General features: G+C 40.3%; 1 protein-coding gene and 1 non-coding gene across 4 annotated transcripts; one reads left to right on the top strand and one right to left on the bottom strand.

Annotated features, from left to right (window-relative positions):
• The first annotated feature begins 843 nt into the window (after positions 1-843).
• Positions 844-24,976, top strand: LOC122428082 (RE1-silencing transcription factor-like). 3 transcript variants are annotated; one of them, XM_043447800.1, is made up of 5 exons: positions 844-1,188; positions 7,170-8,073; positions 13,136-13,219; positions 19,306-20,273; positions 20,322-24,976. In XM_043447800.1, exons 2-5 carry the CDS (start codon positions 7,179-7,181, stop codon positions 21,387-21,389), a joined length of 3,015 nt encoding a protein of 1,004 aa, XP_043303735.1. In that variant the 5' UTR covers positions 844-1,188; positions 7,170-7,178; the 3' UTR covers positions 21,390-24,976. The 3 variants fall into 3 exon arrangements, with proteins under 3 accessions (XP_043303735.1, XP_043303733.1, XP_043303734.1); XM_043447798.1 differs by having other exon boundaries at positions 19,306-24,976; XM_043447799.1 differs by lacking the exon at positions 844-1,188 and adding an exon at positions 2,062-2,195 and having other exon boundaries at positions 19,306-24,976.
• On the bottom strand, positions 5,001-5,073 carry TRNAG-CCC. The gene has a single exon. It is a non-coding gene; the product is annotated as a tRNA-Gly (tRNA).
• Positions 24,977-26,794: the final 1,818 nt, after the last annotated feature.

Here is a 26,794-nt window from a genome sequence, read left to right on the forward strand (position 1 = left end):
ACTAATAAGCCATTTCTGGTGAAAACAAAAAAGAAGCGGGTGCAGAAACTATTCTCTCTCTGCAGCATGTTGCTATGTGTCAGGTATCAAGTATGGCTACCCTAGTTTAAAAAAGTGAAAGCAGGTTACTCTCCAAAACTTGCTCACTAAGCAGCTTCCACATCCTCACCACCTTCTCTACCCTCTGTACTGCTATACCGAAATGGTGCTTTGAAGGTTCAGCAACGACCCGCTACTTTCCATGTCTAGGGATTTGTCCCCGCTGTCCTCATTCTCACAATTTAAGTCCGTGATCTTTCAGAAACATTTTCTTCTTACAACTCACTAACAGGTCGAGGTTTTTGGGTTTTTTTTTTTTTTTCTGTTTATATGTGTGTGTGTGTATATACATACATACATACATATATATATATATATATGTAATCCCCCCCCCCAAAGAAGCTTAATACGAAGCTTAATTGTATAAGGGTGGCTATGGGTGGAGTCTTCAAGAAATTCTGAAAGGTAATTTTGAGCGTTTTAGACTTGAAAGGGCAGGTGACAATGCTTCTAAAGTGAAGGGTCAAAGTCTGTAGACTTTTAACAGCGCTCTAGGGCTGGGAGATAACTTTCTGTTGTTCGTTTATGAAGGAAATCAACAATTGAAGAGGGGCTCGCGTCTTTTTTTACCTAAGAGCCCAAGTAAGAGACTGGGAGAATTGGGCGCGGTTAACCCTGGGCGCGCCCTCAGCGCAACCGGGGCTCACAACCTACTTCGCCCAGGGGCGGGGCGCGCCAGGCGGCTCCGCTTCAGGCCGGCGGAGGGGGCGTGCCCGGCGGGCGCGCGCGGGCGCTGAGGGGGCGTGTCCCGGGAGTGGCGGCGGCGGCGCGGGTCGGGTGCGCGGCGCAGCCTCCTGTGCTGGAATGTGCGGCTCCCGCGAGCTCAGGGCGCAGGAGCAGAGCAAGCGCCGCCGAGGCCTGGGGCCCCAGAGCCCGCTGTGGCTGGCGGCGGCGGCCCGGAGCGCAGGGCGCGAGCCCGCGGCCTGAACACTCCCTGCAGCCCCACTGGGTCTTTGAGGGCCTCGACGGGCCCAGCGGCCAACTCTTCCAGCGCCTCCCTCCCCTCCCCCGAAACTCCTGCAACAAAGAAAAGTAGTCCGTGAAGGAGCGGCGACGCGGGTCGTCGTCCCTCCTCGCCCAGGAAGGCCGGTAAGCGCGGCGCGGTCTGAGACACGGTCGGGTGGGGGCGGCGGGCCGGCCGGGCGGCCGTGGCCGCGGGAAGGGGAGGGCGCGGAAGGACGCGGAGCGAGGCGCTGTCCAGGGCTGATTTGCAGATACTGTGGCTCGGGCGGCGGCGAGCGCCGCGTCGGGCGGGGGCGGGCGGCCGGGCGGGATCGGGTTACATCGTCGCCGCCGGGGGGCTGGGCCGGGGGCGTCGGTGGGGAGCGGCGCGGCGCCGGGACCCCCTCCCCAGTGGAGGCCGGGCCGCCGCGTCCGCGCGGGCGCAGGCGGCGGGGATGTCTTGTCCTGCGGCCAGGAGCGGAGCTGCTTGGGGCCCTAGTCCTGAAACTTCCTCTCGTGCTCCTCCTGCTCCGGGTCCCGCCGCAGCCCCTCGCCTGCCGGCGGCCCTCGCGTCCTCCTCCCTCCGCGGCCTCTCCCTTTGGCCGGAAGGCGCCGTTGAGTGCGGCCGGGCGGGTTGAGTCAGCCCGGGACCCGGGCGGTTCCGCCACCAATGGGGCTGGACAGCGATTTCTGCGCTCGGGCCGCCGGGCCGCCGAGGCCCTGCGTGCGGGGTCGTCTGGCCGCCGCAGTCGGCGGGGCCGGGGCGCGCGTCCCGCGGGGCGCCGTGGGGGAGTGAGCCTGAGACTTCCGGGGCGCAGGGGGCCCCCTCTGGCGCTCGGGGCCCGGCGCCTCGGGAGGGCGCCCGCGGAGGCTCCCGGCCCCCTGCGGAGGGCGAGCCCTGGGCGGGCGAGGAGCCGGACGACGACGACGCGGCAACTTCGCTCACTCTTGCCGGACTGGGGCGCGCGGGCCGGGAGGGGGCAGCCTGGCCTGGGAAGACTCGGTCTGGCCCAACGGCGCCCCGAGTTTGCCCGCCTGGCGTCTTCCGTGGTGGGGAGCCCAGCAGACGCTTCAGGACGACTTGGTGCGTCGGTGGTGCAGCGAGCGGGCCGAGGCGAGGGCGCCGGAGTTTGCGAAGAGCTGCTTTGTGTTTGGTACGTATTTTGAGAAAATGGCCGAATGCCTATTTCAGTCAGGAATGCCGCGGCCGAGGCCGGCGCTGAAGGCAGCACGTAGGATCCGAGCGGCACGTTGGGCTTTCGGGCGGTGCGCGGACGGCCTTCCTGGGTAATGTGGGGACGGTAGTTAGGGTTGGGGGAGAATTAGGAATTGCGAGTCGCCTGGGCTGTTTCGTTAAGGCCTTGGACAGCCTTTGCTTTGTGTGATGGCATTTGATTCCGACTTTCGTTGGTACCTGTGACTCAACGAGTTCGTGTTTATGCACTTGGGTGAAACTGATTACTGTGTATTTTGGGTTTAGCTTTTTTTTTTTTGGTAGTCTTTGTCACCTGTTTTGCTTTTTCTGATTTGTAAGAGAACACCTTATTCGTGAATAACACCTTTTAGATTGGAAAGTAAAGTGTGAAGACGGTGTATAAAAACCCCAACAAGGTTTCAGGGTGATCTTGTAATGGCTCCGCTTTACAAGTGGGCCAAGTCAAGCACAGTGCAAGAAAGTTGCTGATTGTGAAGATGAGTTGACTTATTTTATATGGGGATTTTAAAGTTTCCTTACTTTGCTTTGTGAAGTCTTAAATACACCAAAACTCTCTTCTTACAGGAGAAAAGGTGATTACTTTTTTTTTGTTTGCTTTTACTTTTTAACAGGTCAAATAATAAAAAAAAGACCTAAGTAGTACTTTTTCACAATATAGTTGATCCTTGAACAATACATGTTTGAATTGTGGTGGTCCACTTATACATGGATTTTTTTTTACAAGGGATACTAAAGTTTTTGAGCTTCGCAGTATTTTGAAAAAATTAACAAATCAACCATGCAGCCTAGTAGTATCAAAAATATCATCACAAATTAATATGTAAAATATATGTAAATACTAGTCTGCTATTACTACTGACAAATCTAACAGAAGGTTGAAATTTATCAGGACTCTTGCACTCAATCGCATAAGCTACTGCACTAGTGCCATTCATAGAAATGTAAATTGAGACTCATTATTAAATCATAATTGTGTAAAAGTAACTCTAGTACATACAGTACGAATGTAATAATTTTGTGGCCACCTCTTGTTAATTTTGTTGAGCTCAAGCGTTGCAAGGGTGTGCTGAAAATGCTAGGTGAGGCTAATCAGCACTCTGTCCAGTAAATTGTGTTTCAGTAAAAAGTCACCACTTGGCGTTCTAGCATATTTTTCATCCTGTTTAGTGCAATACCAGAAACCTTGAATAACGTCATGGACCCATAGTAGCACTTGTGATACTGGAAGTGTTCCCCAGAAGCAAAGTTGTTACAAGAAAAAGTTGAATTGCTTGATGTGTACTGGTGTAGACTGATGTCTGCACTTGAGGTTGCCCACCATCTCAAAATAAATGAATCCATACTAATTTTTTTTTAATTAAAGAAAAAGGAAATTGGTGAGATCATTACTGCAGCTACACCAGCAGGCCTGAAAACCTTGCATGTTTTGGGAAATACCTTTTTATGTCAAATTGAAAATTCACTTAAAAGTCATTTACTTATTTATTTTTGGCTGTGCTGGGTCTTTGTTGCTGTGCTGGCTTTTCTCTAGTTGTAGGGAGCAGGGGCTGTTGTCCCTAAGTCGTGTCCTACTCTTTTGTGACCCTGTGGACTGTAGCCCGTCAGCTACATGAGATTTCCCAGGCAAGAATACTGGAGTGCTCTTTAAAGTACTGTTGCTTTGGACAGTGCTCCTGGCCACCCAGAACCCCACAAATTCAACAGTAATTATGCTGAAGTGGTCTACTTTCCCTGAGAAAGAATTGTCTCTGATTCTGCCTCTAGATCAGGGAATCTTTAAGCTCATTAGACATGATACATGAAAAAGATGGGAAATGTTGTCAATCCTATGGGAGGAGAACCGTGATAGAACATCATGAAAGTCTGAAAGGATTACACCATTGAAGATGCTGTTTTTATAGCAAAAGCTGTGAAGACCATCAAGCACCAGGCAGTAAATTCCTTTTGGAGAAAACTCTGTCCAGATGTTGTGCATGACTTCACAGGGTTTACAACAGAGCCAATCAAGGAAATTATGAATGAGATTCTGGATCTCACAGCCCCAAAAAAAAAAAAAAAAAAGTAGGATGAAGAGTTTTAGGACAGGGGTCTTGGAGAAATTTAAATCAGAAGAATGAAGATAACTTGATGGAGATGAGTGCTTTTTTACAACATGGAGCATTCTGTGATACAGACAGTGAAACTAAAGCAACCCGTGTAAGGATTGATACCATATAGGAACATTCTGGGAGAAATGAAAAAGGACAAAAGTCAAACAAAATTTGGGATGCATTTCCATCAAGTTGCATGAGTCTGACTCTCCTGCCTTCTCCACCTCCCCCTGCACCTCTTTCACTCCTTAGGAGACCAACCCTTCCTCCTCGCAGACTGCTCAGTGTGAATGAAGACGAACAGGTTGAAAGCCTTTGTGATCCTCCACTTCCGCTTAATGAACAGTAAATAATCATCATGTTGTATGGTTAATAAACTTATCAGTTGTGTGTGTGTGTTGTGAAAAATCTAGTAACTTTATGGCAGGAGTCCCGAGACGTTCCTGTGTCATCATCTTTATCACCTAAGTGTTCATTCTGTAGAACATAGTGTGCAAGACTCGTATTGAAGTGGATAGCCTACCCTTACATTAATAGAAAGTGATTGATATTTAATGTAAAATTAACTATCTGTTTCCCTGCTGATTTTTTTTTTTTTTTTTTTTTTATTTATTTGACTGCATGAGGTCTTAGTTATAGCACATGGGATCTTGTTCCCTGACCAGGGTTTGAACCCGGGCCCCCTGCATTGGGAGCACAGAGTCTTAGCCACTGAACCACCAGGGAAGTCCCCCTGCTGATTTTTTTAACTGTGCTTTCAAAAAATTACACCACCATATAGTATGCCTTTCTCCTAATTGGTAACACTGTGTATCAGCCTGTTGCCACAGGTAAGTAGTTTTTTTTAGTGTCACATTTCCAATGCTGTGTGACGAATATGACTGTAGTACTGTATGCCATAACGTTTTCATAAAGATTCAGTCATTTGCACACGTGCTAGACTATCGGGATGCAGTCATATTGATCACGTTAAGTTATCATAAAGCAGTCATATTGTTGCTGCTTTGTTATCAGTGCATAACTGTTATACCCATAAATAAATAACGAATTTCTTTTTCATTCTGTCTTTTCATTTTTGATGTCTAGCATTAGTAATGTTTAACAACAACATTTTTAATTGTATAAGACAATATGGGTATCTTACATATGTGTCCATAAACTTATGGTATCAGTAAATACATTACTGTAAATATATTTTTTCTTACAATTTTCCTTTTTTTGATGCTGGAAAATTTTTACTATTTGTCGTCTCACAAAACATCTTTTGTTGACATTCTACAAGTGGTGACATTCAATAATATCCCAAGAAAGTATCTTTTTGATTTCTGTAATATTTGTTATTTCAAGGAGATTTTTTAGAGAAACTTGATGACTTTCTGTCTGAGATATTACATCTTCCTGGTTTATATGTTTTTCTCCCTCTTCGATAAAAGCAGTTGGAATTGAAGTGTCATTTGCTGTGATACCAAAGTTTTTCAAGGCCTGTGAAATACTGTTATTTGGGGAAAGATTGAAAATAATTTTAGTAGGTAAAGTTCTTGTCTTCATTTTTCCCATTTTGGAGAGGTGAATGGCCTTGTTTGCTGCCACAAGTATCTGAAATGCATTGACAGTCACTGTAGGGCTTATTAACTAGCCATCAGTGGCACCTTCTAGGGCATTTTTTTTTCAAGTCTCTAGCATTTTTTACATATGTAAATAACAGAAGGGTCATCCTATGTTTGGGGAAATAGGTCCTGCTGAGGTGTTAACTGCATTTCATAGATAAACAGGATTTAGTACTCCCAGAACCTCAAGACTAGCTCCCTGTTCTTGCCAGCTCCTTTGTCACAATTTTGGTGAGTTGGGGGTTACCAGGGTAATGTATAGCCACTAGACTGTCAGCCTTCAAAGGCAGAGACTGAACTGATCATTGTGGGGCTGCATCCCAAGGCCTAACTTTGGAAGGTGCTCCATAAATGAAGGTGCAGAGAGTCTCAAGCATCACCTGGAAGATCACGATCATGGGTGTCAGGGTTGGGTCTCCTGTTCTTGCCCAGCCCCACCTGGCCTGGCCCTCCTTATGATTTTATTAATGTCTTTTTTTCTCTAGCTTACTATATTGTAATAATACAGTATGTAATATATATAACATACCAAGTATGTGTTAACTGTCATCAGTAGGCTTCTGGTCAACATTAGGCCATTGGTAGTTAAGTTTTTGTGAAGTCAGAAGTTTCACTCAGATTTTAGATTACACCAGGGAGTTAGTGCTCCTAGCCCCTTGTTGTTCAAGGGCCAATGGTAGTTTATTCTTTTGAAGATAGTTGAGTTCATATGAGATTTAATTCTCGGACCAATTATTACAAGCTTCTACTTTGCAGACCATACTTTTAATCTATGCACAGTTGGCTTTTGGATTTTTTTCCCCTTTCTGATTTAGACCGGTAAACTGTTGAAGGGGGAGTTAAGAGGACAGCAGTTTACTATCCATGTATAGAATTTAAAATATAATTTTAAGTAGCTCTAAAAATGAAGATTACTTAGTTTTTCCACCAGAAAGTAAAAGTGCTTGAGGGAAGACACGCCATGTGTCAAACACTTGATAGAATTTCCTATAGGAGTCATAGAAATTTTTTGATGACTGCAATAAAGAGAATTTGGAATTACAAAGCTATTTTAAAGGCTTCTTTTCAGTAGTTAATGAAGCTGATTGAGTTTAAAGATTACATGGGGAAATGTATTTTTTTAACTTACAAAGAACTACAGTGATGTTTTGTTGTAGACCGGTAAACGTTGTACTAAACTGGTGCTTCCGTGTCTTTTGTTTTGTTTGGATGCAGAGCACAGACATGGCCACCCAGGTGATGGGGCAGTCTTCCGGAGGAGGAGGGCTGTTCACGGGCAGTGGCCCCATGGGCATGGCCTTGCCAAATGACATGTACGACTTGCCCGATCTCTCTCGAGCTGAACTGGCTGCGCCTCAGCTCATCATGTTGGCAAACGTGGCCTTAACTGGGGAAGTAAATGGCGGCTGCTGTGATTATGTGGTTGGCGAAGAAAGACAGATGGCAGAATTGATGCCTGTTGGGGATAGCAACTTCTCAGATAGTGACGGAGAAGGACTTGAGGAGTCTCCTGAGGTGAAAGGCGAACCCAGTGGGCTGGAGAAGATGGAACTGGAAAGTTTGGAACTCAGCGTTGTCCAGCCACGGCCTGTGTTCGAGGCGTCAGCTGCCTCAGAAACGTACAGCTCCAACAAAGACCTTCCTCAGGAGACGCCCGCAGCAGAGGACAAGTGCAAGACCTTGAAGACCAAACCCTTCCGCTGTAAACCGTGCCAGTACGAGGCCGAATCTGAAGAGCAGTTTGTGCATCACATCCGAGTTCATAGCGCCAAGAAATTTTTTGTGGAGGAAAGTGCAGAGAAGCAAGCAAAAGCCAGGGAATCCGGCTCTTCTCCTGGGGAAGAGGGCGATTTCTCCAAGGGCCCCATCCGCTGTGACCGCTGTGGCTACAACACCAATCGCTATGATCACTACACTGCTCACCTGAAACATCACACCCGAGCCGGGGACAATGAGCGCGTCTACAAGTGCATCATATGCACGTACACCACAGTGAGCGAGTATCACTGGAGGAAGCACCTGAGAAACCACTTTCCAAGGAAGGTGTACACATGTGGGAAATGCAACTATTTTTCAGACAGAAAAAACAATTATGTTCAGCATGTTCGAACTCATACAGGTAAGAGGACCTTTCTCATTTATGAAGTGTACTGTACCCCCCAAAATGGAACAGTCTTAAAAATGTGAAAAATTTCAAGCATCTCAGAAGTAAAGAGAATGCCTCACTGCACCCACAGGTACCCATCACCTATACTCAACAGTTACAAATTATTATTTTATCACATTTGGCAATCATACCTCATACATCAACTCGTACCTCAAATAACAGCTTTATTGAGATGTACTCTACTTCGACACAGTTCATCCGTTTACTGTTAAAAGCATTGGCTTTAGTATGTTCACAGAATTGTGCAGCCAACACCACAATCAATTTTAGCACATCTTCACCCCAAAAGGAAGCCCTTCTCAGGGGTTGCTGGCCATTTCTCCCCAACACCCTTTAATTATTCACTTTTAAATTGACTTTCAAATCTGTGTAATTAAGGGGTCTTAGTTTTTAAAAGCAATGTTTGTAACTATTGATAATTGCATTATATTTTCTTGGTGTCAATTAGTACCTTTGAGGACTGATTACTGGTCTGAACAACATAGATAAGATAACCTAGTACTCTGCTCCTCCCGTCAACAGAGAAAAGAGCTGTGGAATGCTGTTTTTTTCACATCCCATTTGCAGTAGTTCTCACTCTGTAGGACTGAACCCTGTGCTAAAAGTGAGTCTTAGTGAGAAGAGGAATTGATGTTGAAGTGGTAGGCATAAACAAGAAAGCTTGCAGGTGAAATTCCATTACAAGAAACACATTTGCAGCAAGATTTCTAAGCTCCAACAGATGGCTTCTGTGTAATTTAAAGCTTTAAAATCTGGTCAAGTAAAGTACTTTGCAGTCTCCTTGGAATTTGTTTTAACCTGTAATTAATTGTCTCCAGGCTTTGAAACCGTTTTGTTTCAAAAGTAAAAAAAAGGTACAAACATTTCAAAATTACATGGCATAGGACAGGAGAGTTTCTTGGGAATCCTACACCATTAATCACTTAACAGTTTTAATTAAACAGACTAACCTAACCTCACCAACAGTATCATAAAACAAGTTCCAGATACCAAATATACTTCCGCCATAAATACTTCATGTTCCTTTAATAGTTTTGTGAAACCTTGGGGCCTAATTTAGGATTGGCCTTAATCTGTAGAGCTTTCAGGTAGTAACTGACATATGGTAAAATGCATGAGTTTTACATGTACACATCTTTGAATTTTTTTAAAAAGGTATTATTGACAATGGTGAATATTTACAAATCTATACTCATAACCAGGCTTCCCAGGTGGTGCTAGTGGTAAAGAACCCACCTGCCAGCACAGGAGACATAAGAGACCCAGGTTCGATCCCTGAGTCAGGAAGATCCCCTGGAGGAGGGCATGGTAACCCACTCCAACAGTCTTGCCTGGAGAATCCTATGGACAGAGGAGCCTGGCGGGCTAGAGTCAGACTCAGCTGAAGTGATTTAGCACTTACCTAACCACCATACAAGTCATCATAAAGAATATTACCAGGGTCTTTGTCATACTAAATTTTTATTTTATTAGTGTCAGTTATATTTTAATACTTTAAAAATTGTTGAGTCACTGAACAATTTAAAAAATTTCCCCCAAATCTAAAAATGTTTTCAATGATAAATCTAAGTAAGTTGATTTAAGAACATTTTTAAATATTCTTAACATTTAAAAAACGAGAAAGATGCAGAGATCTGGAAAAATTTTACTTTTAGTATAAATTTCCAATTTTTTATGTGAATTTTTTGAAACTTAAAAAAAAATTATTTATTTTTGGCTGCATTGGGGCCTCCTTGCTGTGCTGGAGCTTTCTCTAGTTCAGAGTAGGGGCTACTCTCTAGTTGCAGATTTCTCATTGTAGTGGCTTCTCTGTTGGCAGAGCACGGGCTCTTGGCTCATGGGCTTCAGTGGTTGTGGTCCCGGGGGGCTTGATGGCCTTGTGATATCTGGGATCTTCCAGACCAGGGATCAGACGTGTGTCCCCTGAGTTGACAGGTGGCTTTTTAACCACTGGACCACCAGAGGAGTTCAAATGTTTTTTGTTACAGTGGTTTTTTGTCATTTACTTACAGTCTAGGTGCCTAATTTTAATGTTTTGAAATTTTATTTTTATTGAGTTATAATTAGCATACAGTATTAGTTTGAAGTATATAGAACATAGTGATTTAACATTGTTGCATATCATGAAGTGATTAGGTGACTAATTTTAATGGCTGTATTTTATATACTTCATCATCTATTGAATAACTTTTCCTCACCTTAATGTAAGATTGATATTTCCACAATAATATTATGACTTCCATAGGTACACATATCTCATTTTGCATTTTTAGTGTTAAACTTAGTGTGTCTTAATACTTTTAAAAAGCTTCCTTCCCCATCACCCCCATTATAATTATTTGTGGTGTTTAAAAAAAATTTTCAAAATAATTTGTTGGTGTATAAATAGAAGGATACTGTTTTGATTATGTAAATTCTGAGTACCTCTGGTTTTAAATACATGCATGAAAATTGTATTTATGGAAAAATTAATGTATCTAGTGCTAATGAGCAGAAATATAGAAATGATCCACAGGAATCACTTGTTTCTTACTTCTCACTTAGGGAACCTTTTCAGGTTCCTTAGTGGGTCTCTTAAGTTCCTTTACTGAGTGGTAAGGGTTAGGTGCTTTTACTCTGCTAATCTTCAGAAAAATTTGCTGAGGAAGCAGGGTGTTTATTTACAAAGGCCTGAAGTGATGTTCCCAGGGTCACATGCAGCTAAGATTCAAAGTTCTGAATCTCTTTTTATAGGTAATTATCATGGTAAGCAGCTGAGGATTTTTATTTGACTCTTCACTCAAAAGATTTTTCATTTTGTGGGTTTGCTGTTTAGCTAGTTCACAATTTCTACTTTTTTAAAAATTAATTTTTATTGAAGTCCACAAATTCTACTTTAAAAGACGACATTTTTGCCTTATGTATGACTGAAAAATTACTAGCATTTCTAGAGTATTTATGCCTGGTTTGGTGAATTACACACCTGGATCAATCTATTTGTTATGAAGAATTTTAAAAGTAAATTATCCTTAGTTGATCCTTCATGTTAATCTGAAAGGGTATTAAATTTTTCTTCCATTCACTTTTTTTGGTAACAACTTCGCTAATGTACAATTGATAAACCATACAAATCACTGTGGATTGAACTATTCTGAGTATTTCATATAAATGGATTCATATGTGACCTTTCACTTAGTGTATTTTCAAGGTTTATTCATGTCATATGTACAGTACTTGTTTTCCTTTTATTGCCAAATAATATTCTGTTGTATAGATAAGTAATATTTTATTCATCCATTCATCAGTTAATGAATATTTGGATTATTTCCAGGTTTTGGCTGTTACGAGTAATGCTGTTATGAATATGTATATGTTTTTGTGTAGATGTAATATTTTTATTTCTCTTGGGTAAGTATACACCTAGGAGTGAAATCTCTAGACCGTATGGTAATTATGTTTAATCATTTGAGTAACTGACAGATTGTTTTCCAAAGTGGCTGCACTGTTTTACAGTTCCACCCATACTGTACCGAGGTTCTGAATTCTCCACAAATAATTCTCCTAACAAATATATTTTAACATCTGTCATTTTGATTGTAGCCATTCTTTGGGTGTGATGTCTTCATGTCTGTGGTTTTGATCTGAATTTTTCTTATGGCTAATGATATTGTGCATCTTTTCATGTTTTTATTGGCCATTTATATGTTTTCTTTACAGAAATATATCCAACATTTTTTAAGCTGTCTTAAAATTCTTCCATGTCAAAGTATGCATTTTGTTGCTATGATGTATTTACAACTAATCTATAGCGACTGACTAATAACAACTGAATAGTTATTATAGATACATTTCACACTCATCAATGCTTTCTATTTTTTTTGTACTCTTTTCCTTATCCCATTTTTTTAGAGACAAATATTACTGTGACTTACAAAATAATAACTGATGTTTATTGAGGGCTTTGTGTGTCAGGCACTGCATTAAATGCTCTGCATATATTTTCTTGATTTAAATTCTCACAGTTCTAGGAAGTAAAGATACTTTTACAGAAAAAGAAGCTTGTCCAGAGTCATAAGTATTATCTTGTGGCCAAAGAACAGATGAAAACAAATTATCAAGCCTTTTTTTTTTTTAATGTAATGTTCCATTGCGTCCTGAGAGACAGCTGATTTTATTTTTATTTATTTTTTAATTTTTCTGGCTGCACCCCATGGCATGTAGGATCTTTGTTCCTTATCCAGGGATCCAAACCGTGCCCTCTGCATTGGAGGTGTAGAGTCCTAACCACTCGACTGCCAGAGAAGTCCCTATCAAGCTTTGTTTAAAAAATATGTTTTGTGGTTGACAATGTGTGTCAAAAAAATATGTATTTCCTTCGAGTCTTTGAATTATTTAGTAAATTACTGGCCTGTCATCTTCAGTTACTCTCAGTCCCTGTCACTTAATGATTATAATTCTCTTTAACACTGACCTGACTGGTTTATAGAAGTTCTGGCTACCACTTGAAAATTTTAGCTTGAAACAATAGCTTCCTCACTCAAAAATGTTACTGCTTAAAGCTTACAATTTCAAATAGTAGTTTTATCATTTATAAAGGCCAAAAAAATTACCCAAGTTATAGCATCAGAAAATTTGGGTAGATTTTTAAAAGAATATCATTGAAATATAGCTGATTTACAATGTTGTGAATTTTTTTAAGGATAATTTTATTTTTAAAATGTTGCTGATAACCTGATCCAAGATAGTTTTTCAGTTCTTAATATTTAGTGTAATACCATGTAGCATTACTATGAAAATTAAAAGGGCTATGAGAATTCAGAAAGCCAGTGATACTTATTAGCAAAGCTGAAATAATGTAGTTATGTGTATTTTAAATGATTTTTCTAATACATGATAAAAATTGATCATTTTGCCAGGAACAGGGGAAAAAATCCTTGTTTAAAAAATGCTCAGTACTGCATGATGTGTATATGGTTGATAAGAATGGTATTTGCATTATTTTATCATTTGAACACTAATCATTATATTTTTGTAGGTGAACGTCCGTATAAATGTGAACTTTGTCCTTACTCAAGTTCTCAGAAGACTCATTTAACCAGACATATGCGTACTCATTCAGGTTGGTAAGAAGTGGGAACCAAAAAAAAATGTGTTTTATTGTAGTTGCTTTGCATCGCTGTGTTAGTGGCCACTCTGCAGCAGAGTGACTCAGTCACATGGTGTACACATCCACTCTGACTGCGTTCCCGTCTGGGTCGCCCCAGATGGTTGAGGAGAGTGCCCTGTGCTATGACAGTAGGTTCTCATTAGTTACCTGTCTTATACATAGTGATTCATGTATATGCGTCAGTCCCAAGCTTCCATCTATCGTTTTGAGTAAAACTGCCATGATAAGAAAGTTCTTCTAGACTTGGAACTGGATCCTAAATGTTTACTTAGAGCATAATTCTGAAATTAGAATTAAAAATTAGTGGTCTGCTAGGGTAGAGCTGTATTAAATGGAGATTCCTAACCAGGGAGTCCATAGGTGGGATGTCTGAAACTGAATGTAGATGTATGTGTGTACTGTGTCCAGGCAGAGGGTCCTCAGTTACCATCAGAACTTAAGTTCCATGATGTAATAAAAGTTGAACATAGACCAAGGCTGGTTCATCCTTGTTGAACCGCCTCTGCTTTTTCATACTCCCACCCAGCTGCACTTGCCTCCCTTACCCTCCAGTGGAGCGTAACACCAAGTTTCATAGGGTGTGGTTACCAGGTTCCAGGGGTTCCTTCTTAGCTGCTCAGTTTCTGAAATTTGGATTTGTTCTCTTGGGAGTTGACAGGGCTTCTGAGGGCTGATTTATAAAAAGCCAAACTTTAAAGAATGGTAGATAACCAGGATCTCAATTTATTAACTTATAATAGATAAAATATAGGGCTATAGCAAGTTGACGATTTATATCCCCTCCAGTGACTGAAATTATCAAGAGCACCAACCATAATTTGTCCCCATTATTAAAATACATAGATAGATGGCAAGGTTAGGTCAATGTTAGCATAGTGGTCTTGAGTGGATAATTCGTTTTAGTCACAGTGACCCTTGGTGAACAAGCACATCTGATCAGCGTATTCTCCTAAATTTAGAATATATAGCCCCGTGGGGGAATTCTGCCAAAATTTTGCTGTGTACCAAAGTGTATATAGACTGAACTCCCTTACCTTAGGATAATAGTTTGTGCTGTCTAATTGGATAGCCGCTATCCATATGTGGTTACTGAGCTTGTGAAATGTGGCTGGTTTGAACTGAGATGCATACCTGAATTTAAACAGTATGAAGAAAGTTATATAAAATAATCTTTTTAAAATATTGATTACATTTTGGCATGATGCTGAATATAGTGGGTTAAGTAATAAATAAAATTATCGTTACTTGTTTTTTTGGGTTATTTTTTTTTAGCCTTTGTAATGTGACTGCTAGACAACTTAAAGTTACCTCTGTTGCTTGCATTTTATTTCTGTTGGGAATTGCTGTTTTAAGTCAGTGATTAAGACTCGATTACAGTGTGAATTCTAATTTGAGCAACTGTGAGGGATCACAGCATGCTTACTGGCCCTTCTTGACCTTACATGCTTGTCAGGTTTTATACTTTGAATGTTCCTTCTCAGTCTTCTTAACTATTGAGTTGAATCAGTTAACCAGAAATCTCTTTCTTTTGGGTGCTTTGTGGTTTCACTTTCTGTGGGTATCTGTTGAGGATAGGCCATCGTATCCTACTAATATTAGTGCTGTAGCCTTTAAATAAAAGAGTTTTTCATGACTTAGATCATTTCCATTTTCATAACTGTCTTGTGATAATGTATGTGTGTGTGTGTTAGTTGCTTAGTCGGGTCCAACTCTTTGCAACCCCATGGACTGTATAGCCCACCAGGCTCCTCCATCCATGGAATTCTCCAGGCAAGAGTACTGGAGTGGGTTGCCATTTCCTTCTCCACTTGTGATAATAAGTTCTGTTATTGTCCCCATTTTACAAATGGGGAAATTAAAGCCTTGAAGAAATACAACCATTTTTTCTGTGGAATGTCCTCTCCTCTGGATTTGTCCTAACTTAGCTTTCTCGTGGTGTCTTGAGTTTTTCCTCTTCCCCTGTGCCGTGTATAACATGCACACTGGTAATTAGGTCTAGTGCCTGGCTGTAAGTGTCTCGCTTTTAACATCTGGTTGACCTTATATTAGTGTCACTGGATCAGAATGACAGCGCACTTGTGTTTTTCATTGAATCAGTGATACTGCTGTCACTGTATACATGTTTCTCTCTCTTTTGCAGAGATATTGTTGTTACACATGTTATTGTTTTACACCAAACAATAATGATTGCCTGAATGATTTTGCATTGACTACTGTTATCTTTTGCTGTATTTTAAAGTTGACTTTTACTACTTGCCATTGTAATAGAGCAAATATTTTTAAAGTGTTAATAATGAGTAGCAGTTACTATTTATTGTATGCATGCTGGGTACTGAAAAATTGAAACTTGTTATCTTAAATCTTAGTACCTCTAGAATACTTATATCCCAGTTTATAAATTAGGACACTGGTTTTGAGACGATAAATGTTTTGTTTAAGGTTAATTTGTCATTCTTCCAATTTAGAAGAGCTAGGGTTTGGCTTCAGATTTTCCCGCCCTCATTTTTAGCCACCAGCGGTGTTTACAGAATATTATGCTCAGAAGGTGCCTCAGGAAGCTACAGAGTGATGGCACTGGAACACGGGGTAGGCAGAGAGCAGAGCCGCCGTCTCTCATTGGACGCCAGTAATTGTGAGTCACGAACAGGAAGCAAACATGGCTCGTTTGTGCCGAATTATTTCCAGTGGATCCTATATTGTGAATCGTTGAGGCTAAATGTGGTCAAACTGGGAAGGTAGCCTTCCTAACTGGGTTGCATGGAGTGAACATCTTGGGTGCTTTCTCTGTGATCTGGAGTCTGATCTTTACAGGTCAGCTTGGGCGTTCACTTCCCTGTTCATCTTTTAAGGAAGAGAAGCGTGTGCTTAGATTCATTTCTGGAAGAGATTAGGGTCCGTTGAGTTGGTACATTTTAGCTAAAATGACAAATTAGTTAAGAAACAAAACCACATTGGTTATTTCCTTGGGTGGCACTTCCATTCGGGTAGGTCTTCTGAGGCCAAAGTAAGAAGGTGTGGTGAAATATATAGACACACTAACCTAATCAGCTGTTATTCTGTGTTTTATATGTGTTTGTAAGTAATGGTTTTGAAGCATCCTCACTTAAATAGTTTAGAGATCCTGATACATTCAATTTATGTTTGCCATTATATTTTTGTATGTATCACCCTGGATAGTTCCCCCATTCGCCTAGCATAGGAGTTCATTTTGAACATTTTTAAACAGCATTTTATTAAGTCTAATTTACACACATGAAAATGCACACATCTTAGGTCAGTGACTTTATATGTTTTCTCATTTGACTGCCATCTAGGTGAAGACACCAAATGTTTCTACTACCCTTAGAAAAGTTCCCTCTTTACTGTTTCCAGTCAGGACTCCCCTGTTTCCCCTCAACTGATAACTGATTTCTGTTAGTATTTTTTTACTTCTGTATAATGTTTTTAAGATTCATTCCATGCTGCATTATCAGAACTTTTTGTTTATTGCTGGGTAGTATGTCCCTATTACTGTTTAATTAGAAATTGCCTTTATACTCTTTCTGGGCTCTTTTTGATAAGAATGTGCCTTACATCTGTAATTTATTTAGGAAGAATAAAGTAGACATATGACACATTCATAAAAGTAAAATTAAGAATGAGTAAATAGGGGGGTGTTGGGGGGAGGGAGGCGGGGCGCGGAGGTCTTGTGTGCGCTCCTGCCCTGGGCCTCTCCAGGCCCGCCAAGAAAAAAAAAAAAAAAGAATGAGTAAATATTCCCAGAACTGGAAAAGGGAATTAAGTTAAAACTGTTGGTACAGGGCAAAAGAATGTTCATTCAGCTAGATACTAATAAACTGAACTGGATGAATTGATTTTTCAATACAATAAAGATTTAATGACAGTAAAGCAAAAATGGGGGTGGAGTGAAGGAAGCAGTTAAAGGATGTCATCATAGTTTTAAACAGAATCCTAGGCACTCCCATTCCCAGACTCTTTCGCACATGGAGGCTTACACCTTGATGCAGGCTGTGTAAATACCCTCGTTCATTACAGCTTATAAAATGACATTTATTTATTTATGGCTGTGCTGGGTCTTCATTGCTGTGCAGGCTTTTCCCAAGTTGTGAGCCGGGGCTTCTCTTGGGCTGCTCACTGTCATGGTGTCTCCTGGTGGGGAGCACGGGTTCTCGGGTGCACACGCTTCAGGAGTTGTGGCACGCAGGCTTAGCTGCTTCTCAGCATGTGGAATCTTCCTGGATCAGGGATCAAACCTGTGACTCCTGCGTTGGCAGGCAGATTCTTTACCACTGAGCCACCACGGAAATCCATAAAATGACATTTTCATTATAATTCTTTTATGAGCTCAAATATTTTCCTAAAGGGATCGACTCCATTCATCAACCGTTTGTATTCTCAAAGGCAGGGTTTATATAGTAAGGCAAGATAAGCACATGAAATCTTCCCTTTTGTTTAGCCATTCTATAACTTAGACTAGTTCCTTCCAAAAGTCATGAATTACAGGTAATGTGTATTGACTGTTTGGCCATCTGTCCTATACTAAGTGCTTGAAATGGATTGGATTATTTATAGCTTATAACACTTAAGAGTACTTTACAAATGAGGAAGTTGAGCCTTAGAGAGTTTTCAGTACTTTGCTGAAGAACTCACGGTAAGTTACAGAGCCCCATATTTGATCCCCCCAGGTATTCTTATTGTAGAACAAGTTCTTAACAGTTATGTCACGTTTCTTTTCCCCATTCTGTGTCTATATATGTTAAGTAGATGTTTGTCTCCGTTTAAGTCATTTAATGGAAAGGACAAGATAGGACCAAGTAGAGAGTAATGCATCGTGTTGTTAGAAATCTGTTGGTAGGCTAATATGTGGTCACTGACAACGGGAACATAGTCATAAACTGCGTTTGCAGTTTGCCATGCCTGAATAAGTTTTTGTGACCTGTCGTCAGACACCTTTTTAATCAGGTAAAGCTTACCATCTATGTGGTTTTATTAATGTCTGCATATAGTTTTGCTTTATGAAAAAAGATTTGGTGTGAATTTGAGAATGTTCGAGAGATGAATTTTCATAAATGTCAATTTCCATTTTTCTGCTATGCATTCCATTGGACCAGTGGGGTTTGGATACCGTTTGGTAATATTTGCTAGACTGTGATCTAGATGGGTATGTATTCAGGTAGAATGAGTTAAATCTTATGCCTTTAATTTGGGGGTGGGTGGGAGGCTTCTGGTCTTGTATGTGCCTGTGGTTATGACTTCTTGTTCTTATTTTATATGCCATATCTATTTGTATGCCCCTTTTCATTTACCTAGTTCCTTTGCCCAGTCTAGAAGAAGGTGGGAGAAAATCAAGAAAAGATGTTTAGCTTGTTACACTTTTCCTGTAGAATAGCAACTCTGGCACTGGAAAAGTTTGACTCAGCTCTTGCCATAAAGGACAAAGGGTTAAATAGAAAGAAAATACCTTTTGCTCCCTGAGGCCAAGGCATTGTTTTAAAACTTTCACAGAGAAGGTCTGGGAGTGTGGCAGAGTGTAAAATACTTGAAATTCCAAGGTTTATCTTAAATGAATGTATGGGAATTTTGTGTTCTATTCCATTATATGTTTAACTAAAGATAAAAACTTTAAAATTACCTTATCTCTTTGAGTGCACTTGTCCTAGAATTAACATTAAAGAACCCAAGCCCCAAGGGGTAGCCAAAAAAAAGCCCAGATCAGTTTGCCAGTAATTGTGTACTTCTTGATGAATCTATGTTCTTTACTAGTGACTGAGTGCATTAGCTTAATGAATTTTTAAAAGATGATTAATTGAGATTATTCCATTTGGTATGAGAATCAGTCAAAGGACAGAGTTAAGATATACAAATAAATATGGTAAATATAAGTTGCATGATAAAGTCTTCATGAAATAGTTTCGGTGGTTTTGTTTTATTTATATATATATCTGTATCTATCTCCACTTCTTGATGAGCATATTTGAATAAATCTTGAATTCATTTCTTAACGTGTGCCTTCTGTAACATGTCTTGTCTGCCTTCAGGTGAGAAGCCATTTAAGTGTGACCAGTGCAGCTATGTGGCCTCTAATCAACATGAAGTAACCCGCCACGCAAGACAGGTTCACAACGGGCCCAAACCTCTAAACTGCCCCCACTGTGACTACAAAACAGCAGACAGAAGTAACTTCAAAAAGCACGTGGAGCTGCATGTGAATCCACGGCAGTTCAACTGCCCTGTGTGTGACTATGCAGCTTCCAAGAAGTGTAATCTGCAGTATCATTTCAAATCTAAGCATCCTACGTGTCCTAATAAAACCATGGATGTCTCAAAGGTGAAACTAAAGAAAACCAAGAAGCGAGAGGCTGACTTGCCTGATAACAAAATCACCAGTGAGAAACCAGAAACAGAGCAGGCAAAAGTAAAGGGGGATGTGACTGGGAAGAAAAACGAGAGGTCTGTAAAAGTGGAGAAGAAAGAGAATGTTTCAAAAGAGAAACGGCCTTGTAGTAACGCCTCAAGCCAGGTGACCACCAGAACTCGCAAATCGGCCATGGAAGCGAAAGAAGTGGATGTGTCCCCAGGAAACAATTCAGAAAAGAGCTGCAGAAGCAAGAAAAGCAAAAGGAAGGTGGAAGCTGAAGCCCATTCCTTACAAGAGCCTGTTAATGATGAGGAACCTGTGACAAAAAAGAAAAAGAAGGCAGAAAGCAAATCCAAAAATAGTCAGGAAGTGCCAAAGGGTGACAGCAAAGTAGAGGAGAATAAAAAGCAAAACATTGGCGTGAAAAACAAGAGGAAAACCGTGAGAAGTAAACCATGTAAGAAGAGCAGCCAGCCTGCTCAGAGGAGGCCCCCTCAGATGGAGTCTGCTCAGGTGGGGTGTGTGCAGACGGAGCCGCCCCCTCCTCCTCCCCCTTCCCCTCCCCCTCCTGTGGGGGGTGTTGAGGTCGAGGTTGTCCAGAAGGGGCCTGTTCAGATGGAGCCTCCTCCTCCCATGGAGCCTGTTCAGGCGACCCCTGTTCAGATGGAGCCTCCTCCTCCCCTGGAGCCTGTTCAGGCGACCCCTGTTCAGATGGAGCCTCCTCCTCCCCTTCCTCCTCCTCCCCTTCCCCCTCCTCCCCCAGAGCCTGCTCAGGTGGGGTCTGTTCAGACAGAGCCTCCTCCTCCCCCTTCCCCTCCTCCTCCTGTGGGGGATGCTGAGATGGAGGTGGTTCAGACGGGGCCTGTTCAGACAGAGCCTCCTCCTCCCACAGAGCCGATCCCCAGAAGGTCTCCTCGCAAAGATCATAGAAAGGAGAAGTCCAGCATGCTGAGTGAAAGGGCGCGGAAGGAGCAGGTCCTCATTGAGGTCGGCTTAGTGCCTGTTAAAGACACGCAGCGTCTGAAAGAAAGTGCCTGTGCTCAGGATCTCTCCCCACCATCACCACCCCTGCCAAAGGAAAACTTAAACAGGGAGGAATCGAAAGACCAACATTTGTTCCCTGCAGGCGAAGGAAAGAAAGAAGCCCCTCCTCAAAAAGCGGGAGCAGAAGAGGCAGATAAGAGTCTAGCTGGTCTTGGTGCTGTTATCAAGGCATCTGCCAACACTTCATCCTCTGAACAAAACTTGAATATGCCAGGGGGTGAAACTTCAGAGGATAAACATCAGGCCGAAGCTATGCTCTGTGAAATGGAGGTGGACACTGACGAGAAGAAAGCAGAGAATTCCCCCAGCAAAGACGTGGCAGTTGAAGAACCAGTTTCACCACCACTTCCTGCTCTGCCGCTAGAAAAACATGAAGCGGTGTCCACAGCGGCTGTGGCGTCCCCTCCTCTCACCGTGGCAGTCAGTGAGTCTCAGGAAATGGATGAAGACGAAGGCATCCACAGTCACGATGGGAGCGACCTGAGTGACAACACGTCAGAGGACAGTGACGATTCTGGATTGAACGGGGCTCGGCCAGTCCCACAGGAGACCAGTGGGAAAGATGGAAAGGAGGCCTTGGCTGCCAGAGTGGCCGAGGGAGATTTCGTTTGTATCTTCTGTGATCGTTCTTTTCGAAAGGAAAAAGATTACAGCAAACACCTCAATCGCCATCTGGTCAATGTATATTTCCTTGAAAAAGCAGCTCAAGGGCAGGAGTAATGACACTCTGATCAAGGTTTCAGTTCTTGGTGGATAAGGTCTCTGACATTTTATATTCATTTGCAGTAGTAGACAGCCTTTTTTAAAAATTAATTACTGTCCAATCTTGATTTTTAAGTGGCACTCTTTTTTTCTTAGGACTCGTGTACCTGCTCATGTACACATTTTAGTAAATCCAAGGGAGTTAGTATACTAAACCAGCAGTCATCTGAACATGTTACCTTTTTAAAAATATTTTTATCTTTTGCCCTTAACTGAACCAAGGATGCCAAAGTGGGATTAGAGCATTCTATCAATTTGTTCAGTTATAACTTGTCAGTTTTTTCCTGTCTTCCTGTTTCACTTTAGTTTATTCTTCATTCCTTGTTTAGCCCTATAAAAATTGGCTTACTTAAATAGCAAATTACTTGAAGAATTTGCCTGCTTCATATAAAGTTAGCACTTTAAAATTGTATTAAAGATGAGAAAATACATTGAATTTGAAGAGAAATTCTGCCAGCATTTGATATTCTGTCAGTTCAGGTATTTACTTCCTGAGCTTTGATCAATAGGTATTTCTTATTTGTGTATATGTTAATTGTCATAAAAACACTGATTTTGGTGTGTTTTTTTGTTTCGGTGCTTTAATGGCTTAAGATATTGCACTTTTAAAATCTATGCAGTTACATTTTTTTTCCTAGAACTACCATTTGTGTTGAACAGTAACACTTTATACATATATTTGCATTTTATTTTTTCCTCTTTGGAGGGATGCTTTTAATCTTGTTTGCAAAAGGGCAGGTGTTTTTTTTTCCCCTTGCTGCAACTGTCTTGCAGAATATTATTGTGTGCAAATTTCTGAGCAAATGAAATATGCAGGTTCAATTCATATATATGCCAGAGTCTGCGTTTCATATGTTATTTATTTTAAATGGATGTAGTGAAATCATAGCTCTCAGTTTGAACTTTAGAATAAATAAACCACTAGGTCTATGTTGAATGGATATTTATCTCAAATATCAACCATAAGTAAATTTTTGACATGTCTTAGTACATCTGCTTCCTTAAAGTGCAGTGTTAAATCGTATCTTAGAGGAAAACCTCATTTGTAGATGGTTGTTGTTTATGTCTACTCCGCTGAATAAAGAGCTGTAATTTTTATTTGGAAACTGCAAATCTGGAACTAGGAGGGATAATGACTCCTTCAAGTTACACACAGTGTCAGTTTGTGAGATTCCAAAGCCATCGCAGTTACACAGAAAACCTGGAATGAGAAAGGCAGTGTGAGTGCTGGTAGACCAGCTGCTCCTTCCTGTGAGCACAGTGGAAGAGGCTGGTGAAGCTGAAGTTCAGTCCAGATTTTAAAAATCACACTTTCTCAGGGATCTCCACCAACTAGTGGGTGTCCTGGCTGTTCCTGTGACTGCCTTTTTCTATAGATGAGGCCTCAAATGAGTTGCAGCTATTCTGGTGTTCCTATGAGGGTACTTTGTATGGAAGAGTATATACTCCCAAACTTTGCTGGTAGATTCTTTGGCCAGTCACCAAAGAGTATGAAAGAATCCAGCAAAGGATTTTTCTTATTGCTAGCAGTTACTCATCGTAGTCCAGTAAAGTATGATCCCCATAGGGAGCCTTGAATAATTTCAACCCTCCCATATTCTATTCTGAAATACCACTTTATATTTCATTTATATTCTTTTGTCTGATAATGTCTGAGAAAGGTTTCAGAGTTCAGCAGTGCAACGTGAAAGATTAGGAAAACTATTGAAGTATTGGTGGGAAACTTGATAAAAAATCATAGATTGAAGTTTGTTAAAAGACATTTGAACTTGGAATTGACTGGGAGGCCAAAGATATAAAGAAGCAGAAGACTTTCTCAAGACATGAGTAAGTTGTGTGTTACTGGTCTGTGTTTTGTGTGCATGATGGGGATTTGTTGAATGATGTTGAATTCTAAGCTCCGACAATCATTGTCAACGGAAGATCAAGCTGCAAATATTTATGTTTTAAAACTTAAATTATAAGGCTAGTTAAACCTTTCTAACTATTTTTAATGTTCATGGGTACATTTTGTATGTTACCTTTGAACAGTACATGTGAAAAAATTCATGTTAAGTACAAATTGCCAACTGGGAATCAGTTTGGGAAAGAGGTTTTGTGGATTCTTTGATACTTCAAAAAAAAAAATTTTGACTTCTGGGGAATTTGGTTAATTTTCTTATCTAGATTTTAAGGCTAGAATGCCAAAAGTAAATATATGAAGGAAATTAAAACCCTTTATTAAAGTGATCTGTGAAAACATTGTTACTGGAAATTGAGTGGACTTGAGGCCTTTCTTCCAGAAAACAAGGACTTGACTGTCAGGCCTATATTAGGTTCTGAAACTTAATGCCATGTATTTGTACTTATTAAAAATTGTTTCAATGAAAAGTGTATTAGTAATAAGAACTTCTGGTCTAGTTGGGAGTTCTTCCATTTAAAAAATGTGATATTTACGTGGAGCTGTTTTGAGTCTTTTTGTTTTCTCAGTTTCCCCTCCACTGGATAGGATTGAAGCTAGAATTTTCCCTTTTGATAAAGGAATGAAAGGTGAACATGTTATTTGTAAATTGATATTTAGTCCTAGAGCAAAAGTTGAAAGACTAGAATATGTTATAAGCCTAATCCTAGGTAGCCTTATAAAAATATCTCTTTTAACTATCTTCTGAACCTATATTCACATTGGTTTTTAAGATATATTAAGTTATATATTTTTTCTCTTTTCAGAGCTGCTTCTGTGGGGCTGCCCCCCTCTTTTTTTTTTTTTTTTAATAAATTGAGGTGTCATTCACAAAGGGCTGCATTTTTTGAAAGATTTCTTACAACTATGGCTGGGTGTTTTAGTCTTCCAAGAAGGGCCATTGTAACTTTATTGTAACTTTAGAAGTGACTTCTGAAGTCAAGTGGTCTTTAACTTTGGGGACTACTTTGCATGTAAGTGCTAATTCAGATTTAAGCTTGAGTTATCGCATATCATCCCATGAATATTGACAATGGACAGAATACCTTTCCTGTAGTTTCAGTTCTAGACTGAAAAGCTTGGGAAGAAACTTCATTTTCTTTTTTGCACAAATCAGAAAAATAGCTACTGTGCAGAGTTTCCTTGTTGACCTCAGCAGGTGAACTGGACTGCTAGTTTTAATTCAGACTAGATTGGATGGCTTTTATATTTTCACATGTATACATAGACTCTGCATTTTCATCAACATCCATTAGTTATTGAACTTTATGAACTGGCATTGAGACATTACAACAGTGTTTTGTTGCGCCAACTTTATTAATTTTTACAGTGCAATACATGTTATTTTTCAGAGACAAACCAAAGTTTAATTTCTCAAGGTTCATGCTGTTTACTTCAGCAGCATTTGATGGAAGATCTTTTATATACATTTGTAATAGATAAAAATAAACCAGACTGCAAATCCTTTTTCTTTCTTTTTTAAAGCAAACCATGTACCAAGTTTTTTGGTTCAAATTGTGTAGGATAAGTTAAATTGCATTTTATTAACCAATATGTCTATTTCTGTAAGTATAGTTATGTTGAAATAAAGTTTTAAAACATTTCATGGCTTTGTTTATTATTGGTATATCAAGTAAGTCAAATTTATTTGGCTGAAATTACAAGTGTATTAAAAATTTTCAAAATCTTTTACCCAAGGTAACAGTAACTCACAGTAAGTGGAAAGATTGTGGCAGACATTGTCCTTTGGGCTAACAGCCCTAGTGGTAGTGGTTTCAAGCCTTTCTTTCTATAATTGGTTTTCTGGGAGGTGGAGATGAAGGTCAGGGAGAAAAAACCTGCAGACGATTTACAGGAGGTTTTCCATAGTAATTTCTTTCCAACTACAGATCCCTTTTATAGTTTTAATGTAGATACCCCGTCACAGTCGCAAGCCTGATATTAATTTTGACTCATAATTGGGAAAAGATGTACTGAAGAGAAAATTAGAAGTTACATTGAATGTTCACTAGTTTAAGGATTTTCCTGTATTCAATGGAAATTGAGAAGAGTACGAAAACCATGAAAAACTGATAAGCCATATTCTAGTAAGATTCTGTTTGCTTTGTTAGTGGAAATATACAATTGTGCTGTATGTTGAAGGCTTAGATATTTCTGTGGCCTTTAGAAAGAGGGAGAACAAGTTGGAGAAACATCAGAACAACTGGATTGCATTTTGTCTTGATGCATCAAGTGACCTATAAGATCGTGAATCAGGAAAGAATGGATTTTTCTTGTTGAATTGATGAGCAATTCACCTATACCCTCCTGTAAGACTCTATCAGCAAAAAGAAAAATGAATTTTCAAGCATTTATTTTATTGGCATGGTTGAATCAACAGGAAGTACAAGTTTTCTGCATGGTGCAAGGATATATGGGGAATTTATCATGAATATATAAATGTTAATGATGTGTGGCTTAGTTTGTTACCTTTAAGTTATCAGTGTATTTGGTTACAAGTGTGTTTCTCCTGTCCTTTGCCACTCCTTTCTCAGAGGTTCACCCTGTTTTAATTTTTTACTTGTATCATTTGTTTATCCTTAACCTCTTGCCATTCTTGGATTCTGCCCATAGTCTCACTAAGAGCTTGACCCTCATTTGTAGGTAGAGTTAATGGTACAGTATTATGAGCTCCCCTCCAATGTTACCTCACAGCTCTTATCTTCAGCTCCATAAAGGCAGGTTGGCAAAGATGGTATTAATAATAGTAAGGACAATGTACTGATTTTAATGTTCACTGTATTAAGTGCTCTGTGGCCCTTGTTAGAGTTGTGTTCACAATAGGCCTCTCTTCCTTATTATTGTAATTGGGCAAATAAATTTTAACTTTATTAAACCTGTTTCTTCATCCTGAAAATGGGGTAATATGGACCTTGTATCCATAGAGTGGGTTTGAGTGTTGAATACTTACTGAGCACTTAGTCTAGTGCTTGGCATGTAGTTTTAGTGTTAAGACTTTTTCCACTAGATAAGAGAGTAAATATCCTGACATATATAAAGTCCTTCCTCTGTTTGACTTGAGTAAGTTGTATAACACCTACTTGTCTTATGTGTCTTGTAAAATAGTAGAGTTTTAATGTTAAAGTGGTATGTGGGCTTTTGTGTCCACAACTTTACTGAACTATGTTGTAGTGTCCATAAGAATGCTTTTGTGTTCATTGCTTTGCTCAAGCACCTAAAATTGTATCTGGCCCTCAGAAGGGCAAATAGTTGTTAATTGCCCAGGCCAAGAATAATTGTGTGGGTGGTGTTTTGTGGCGTGTATGTGTACGTTTCCTTGATTTCATCTAATTAATATTCAGTAGTAGTTGTAATTTTAAGGTTTTGATAATGCAGAAATCTCTTTGTTCATAGAGTAGGATATTTTTCTGAATGCATTAAAAAG

Source organism: Cervus canadensis, chromosome 26 (genome assembly GCF_019320065.1).
Source record: "Cervus canadensis isolate Bull #8, Minnesota chromosome 26, ASM1932006v1, whole genome shotgun sequence".
In the NCBI taxonomy this organism is placed as follows: domain Eukaryota; kingdom Metazoa; phylum Chordata; class Mammalia; order Artiodactyla; family Cervidae; genus Cervus; species Cervus canadensis.

Coding starts and splice junctions, on each gene's coding strand:
- LOC122428082 (XM_043447798.1), top strand. CDS start 7,179: ATGGCCACCCAGGTGATGGGGCAGTCTTCCGGAGGAGGAGGGCTGTTC. Junction 8,074..13,135: donor GCATGTTCGAACTCATACAG/GTAAGAGGACCT, acceptor ATATTTTTGTAG/GTGAACGTCCGTATAAATGT. Junction 13,220..19,305: donor ACATATGCGTACTCATTCAG/GTTGGTAAGAAG, acceptor GTCTGCCTTCAG/GTGAGAAGCCATTTAAGTGT.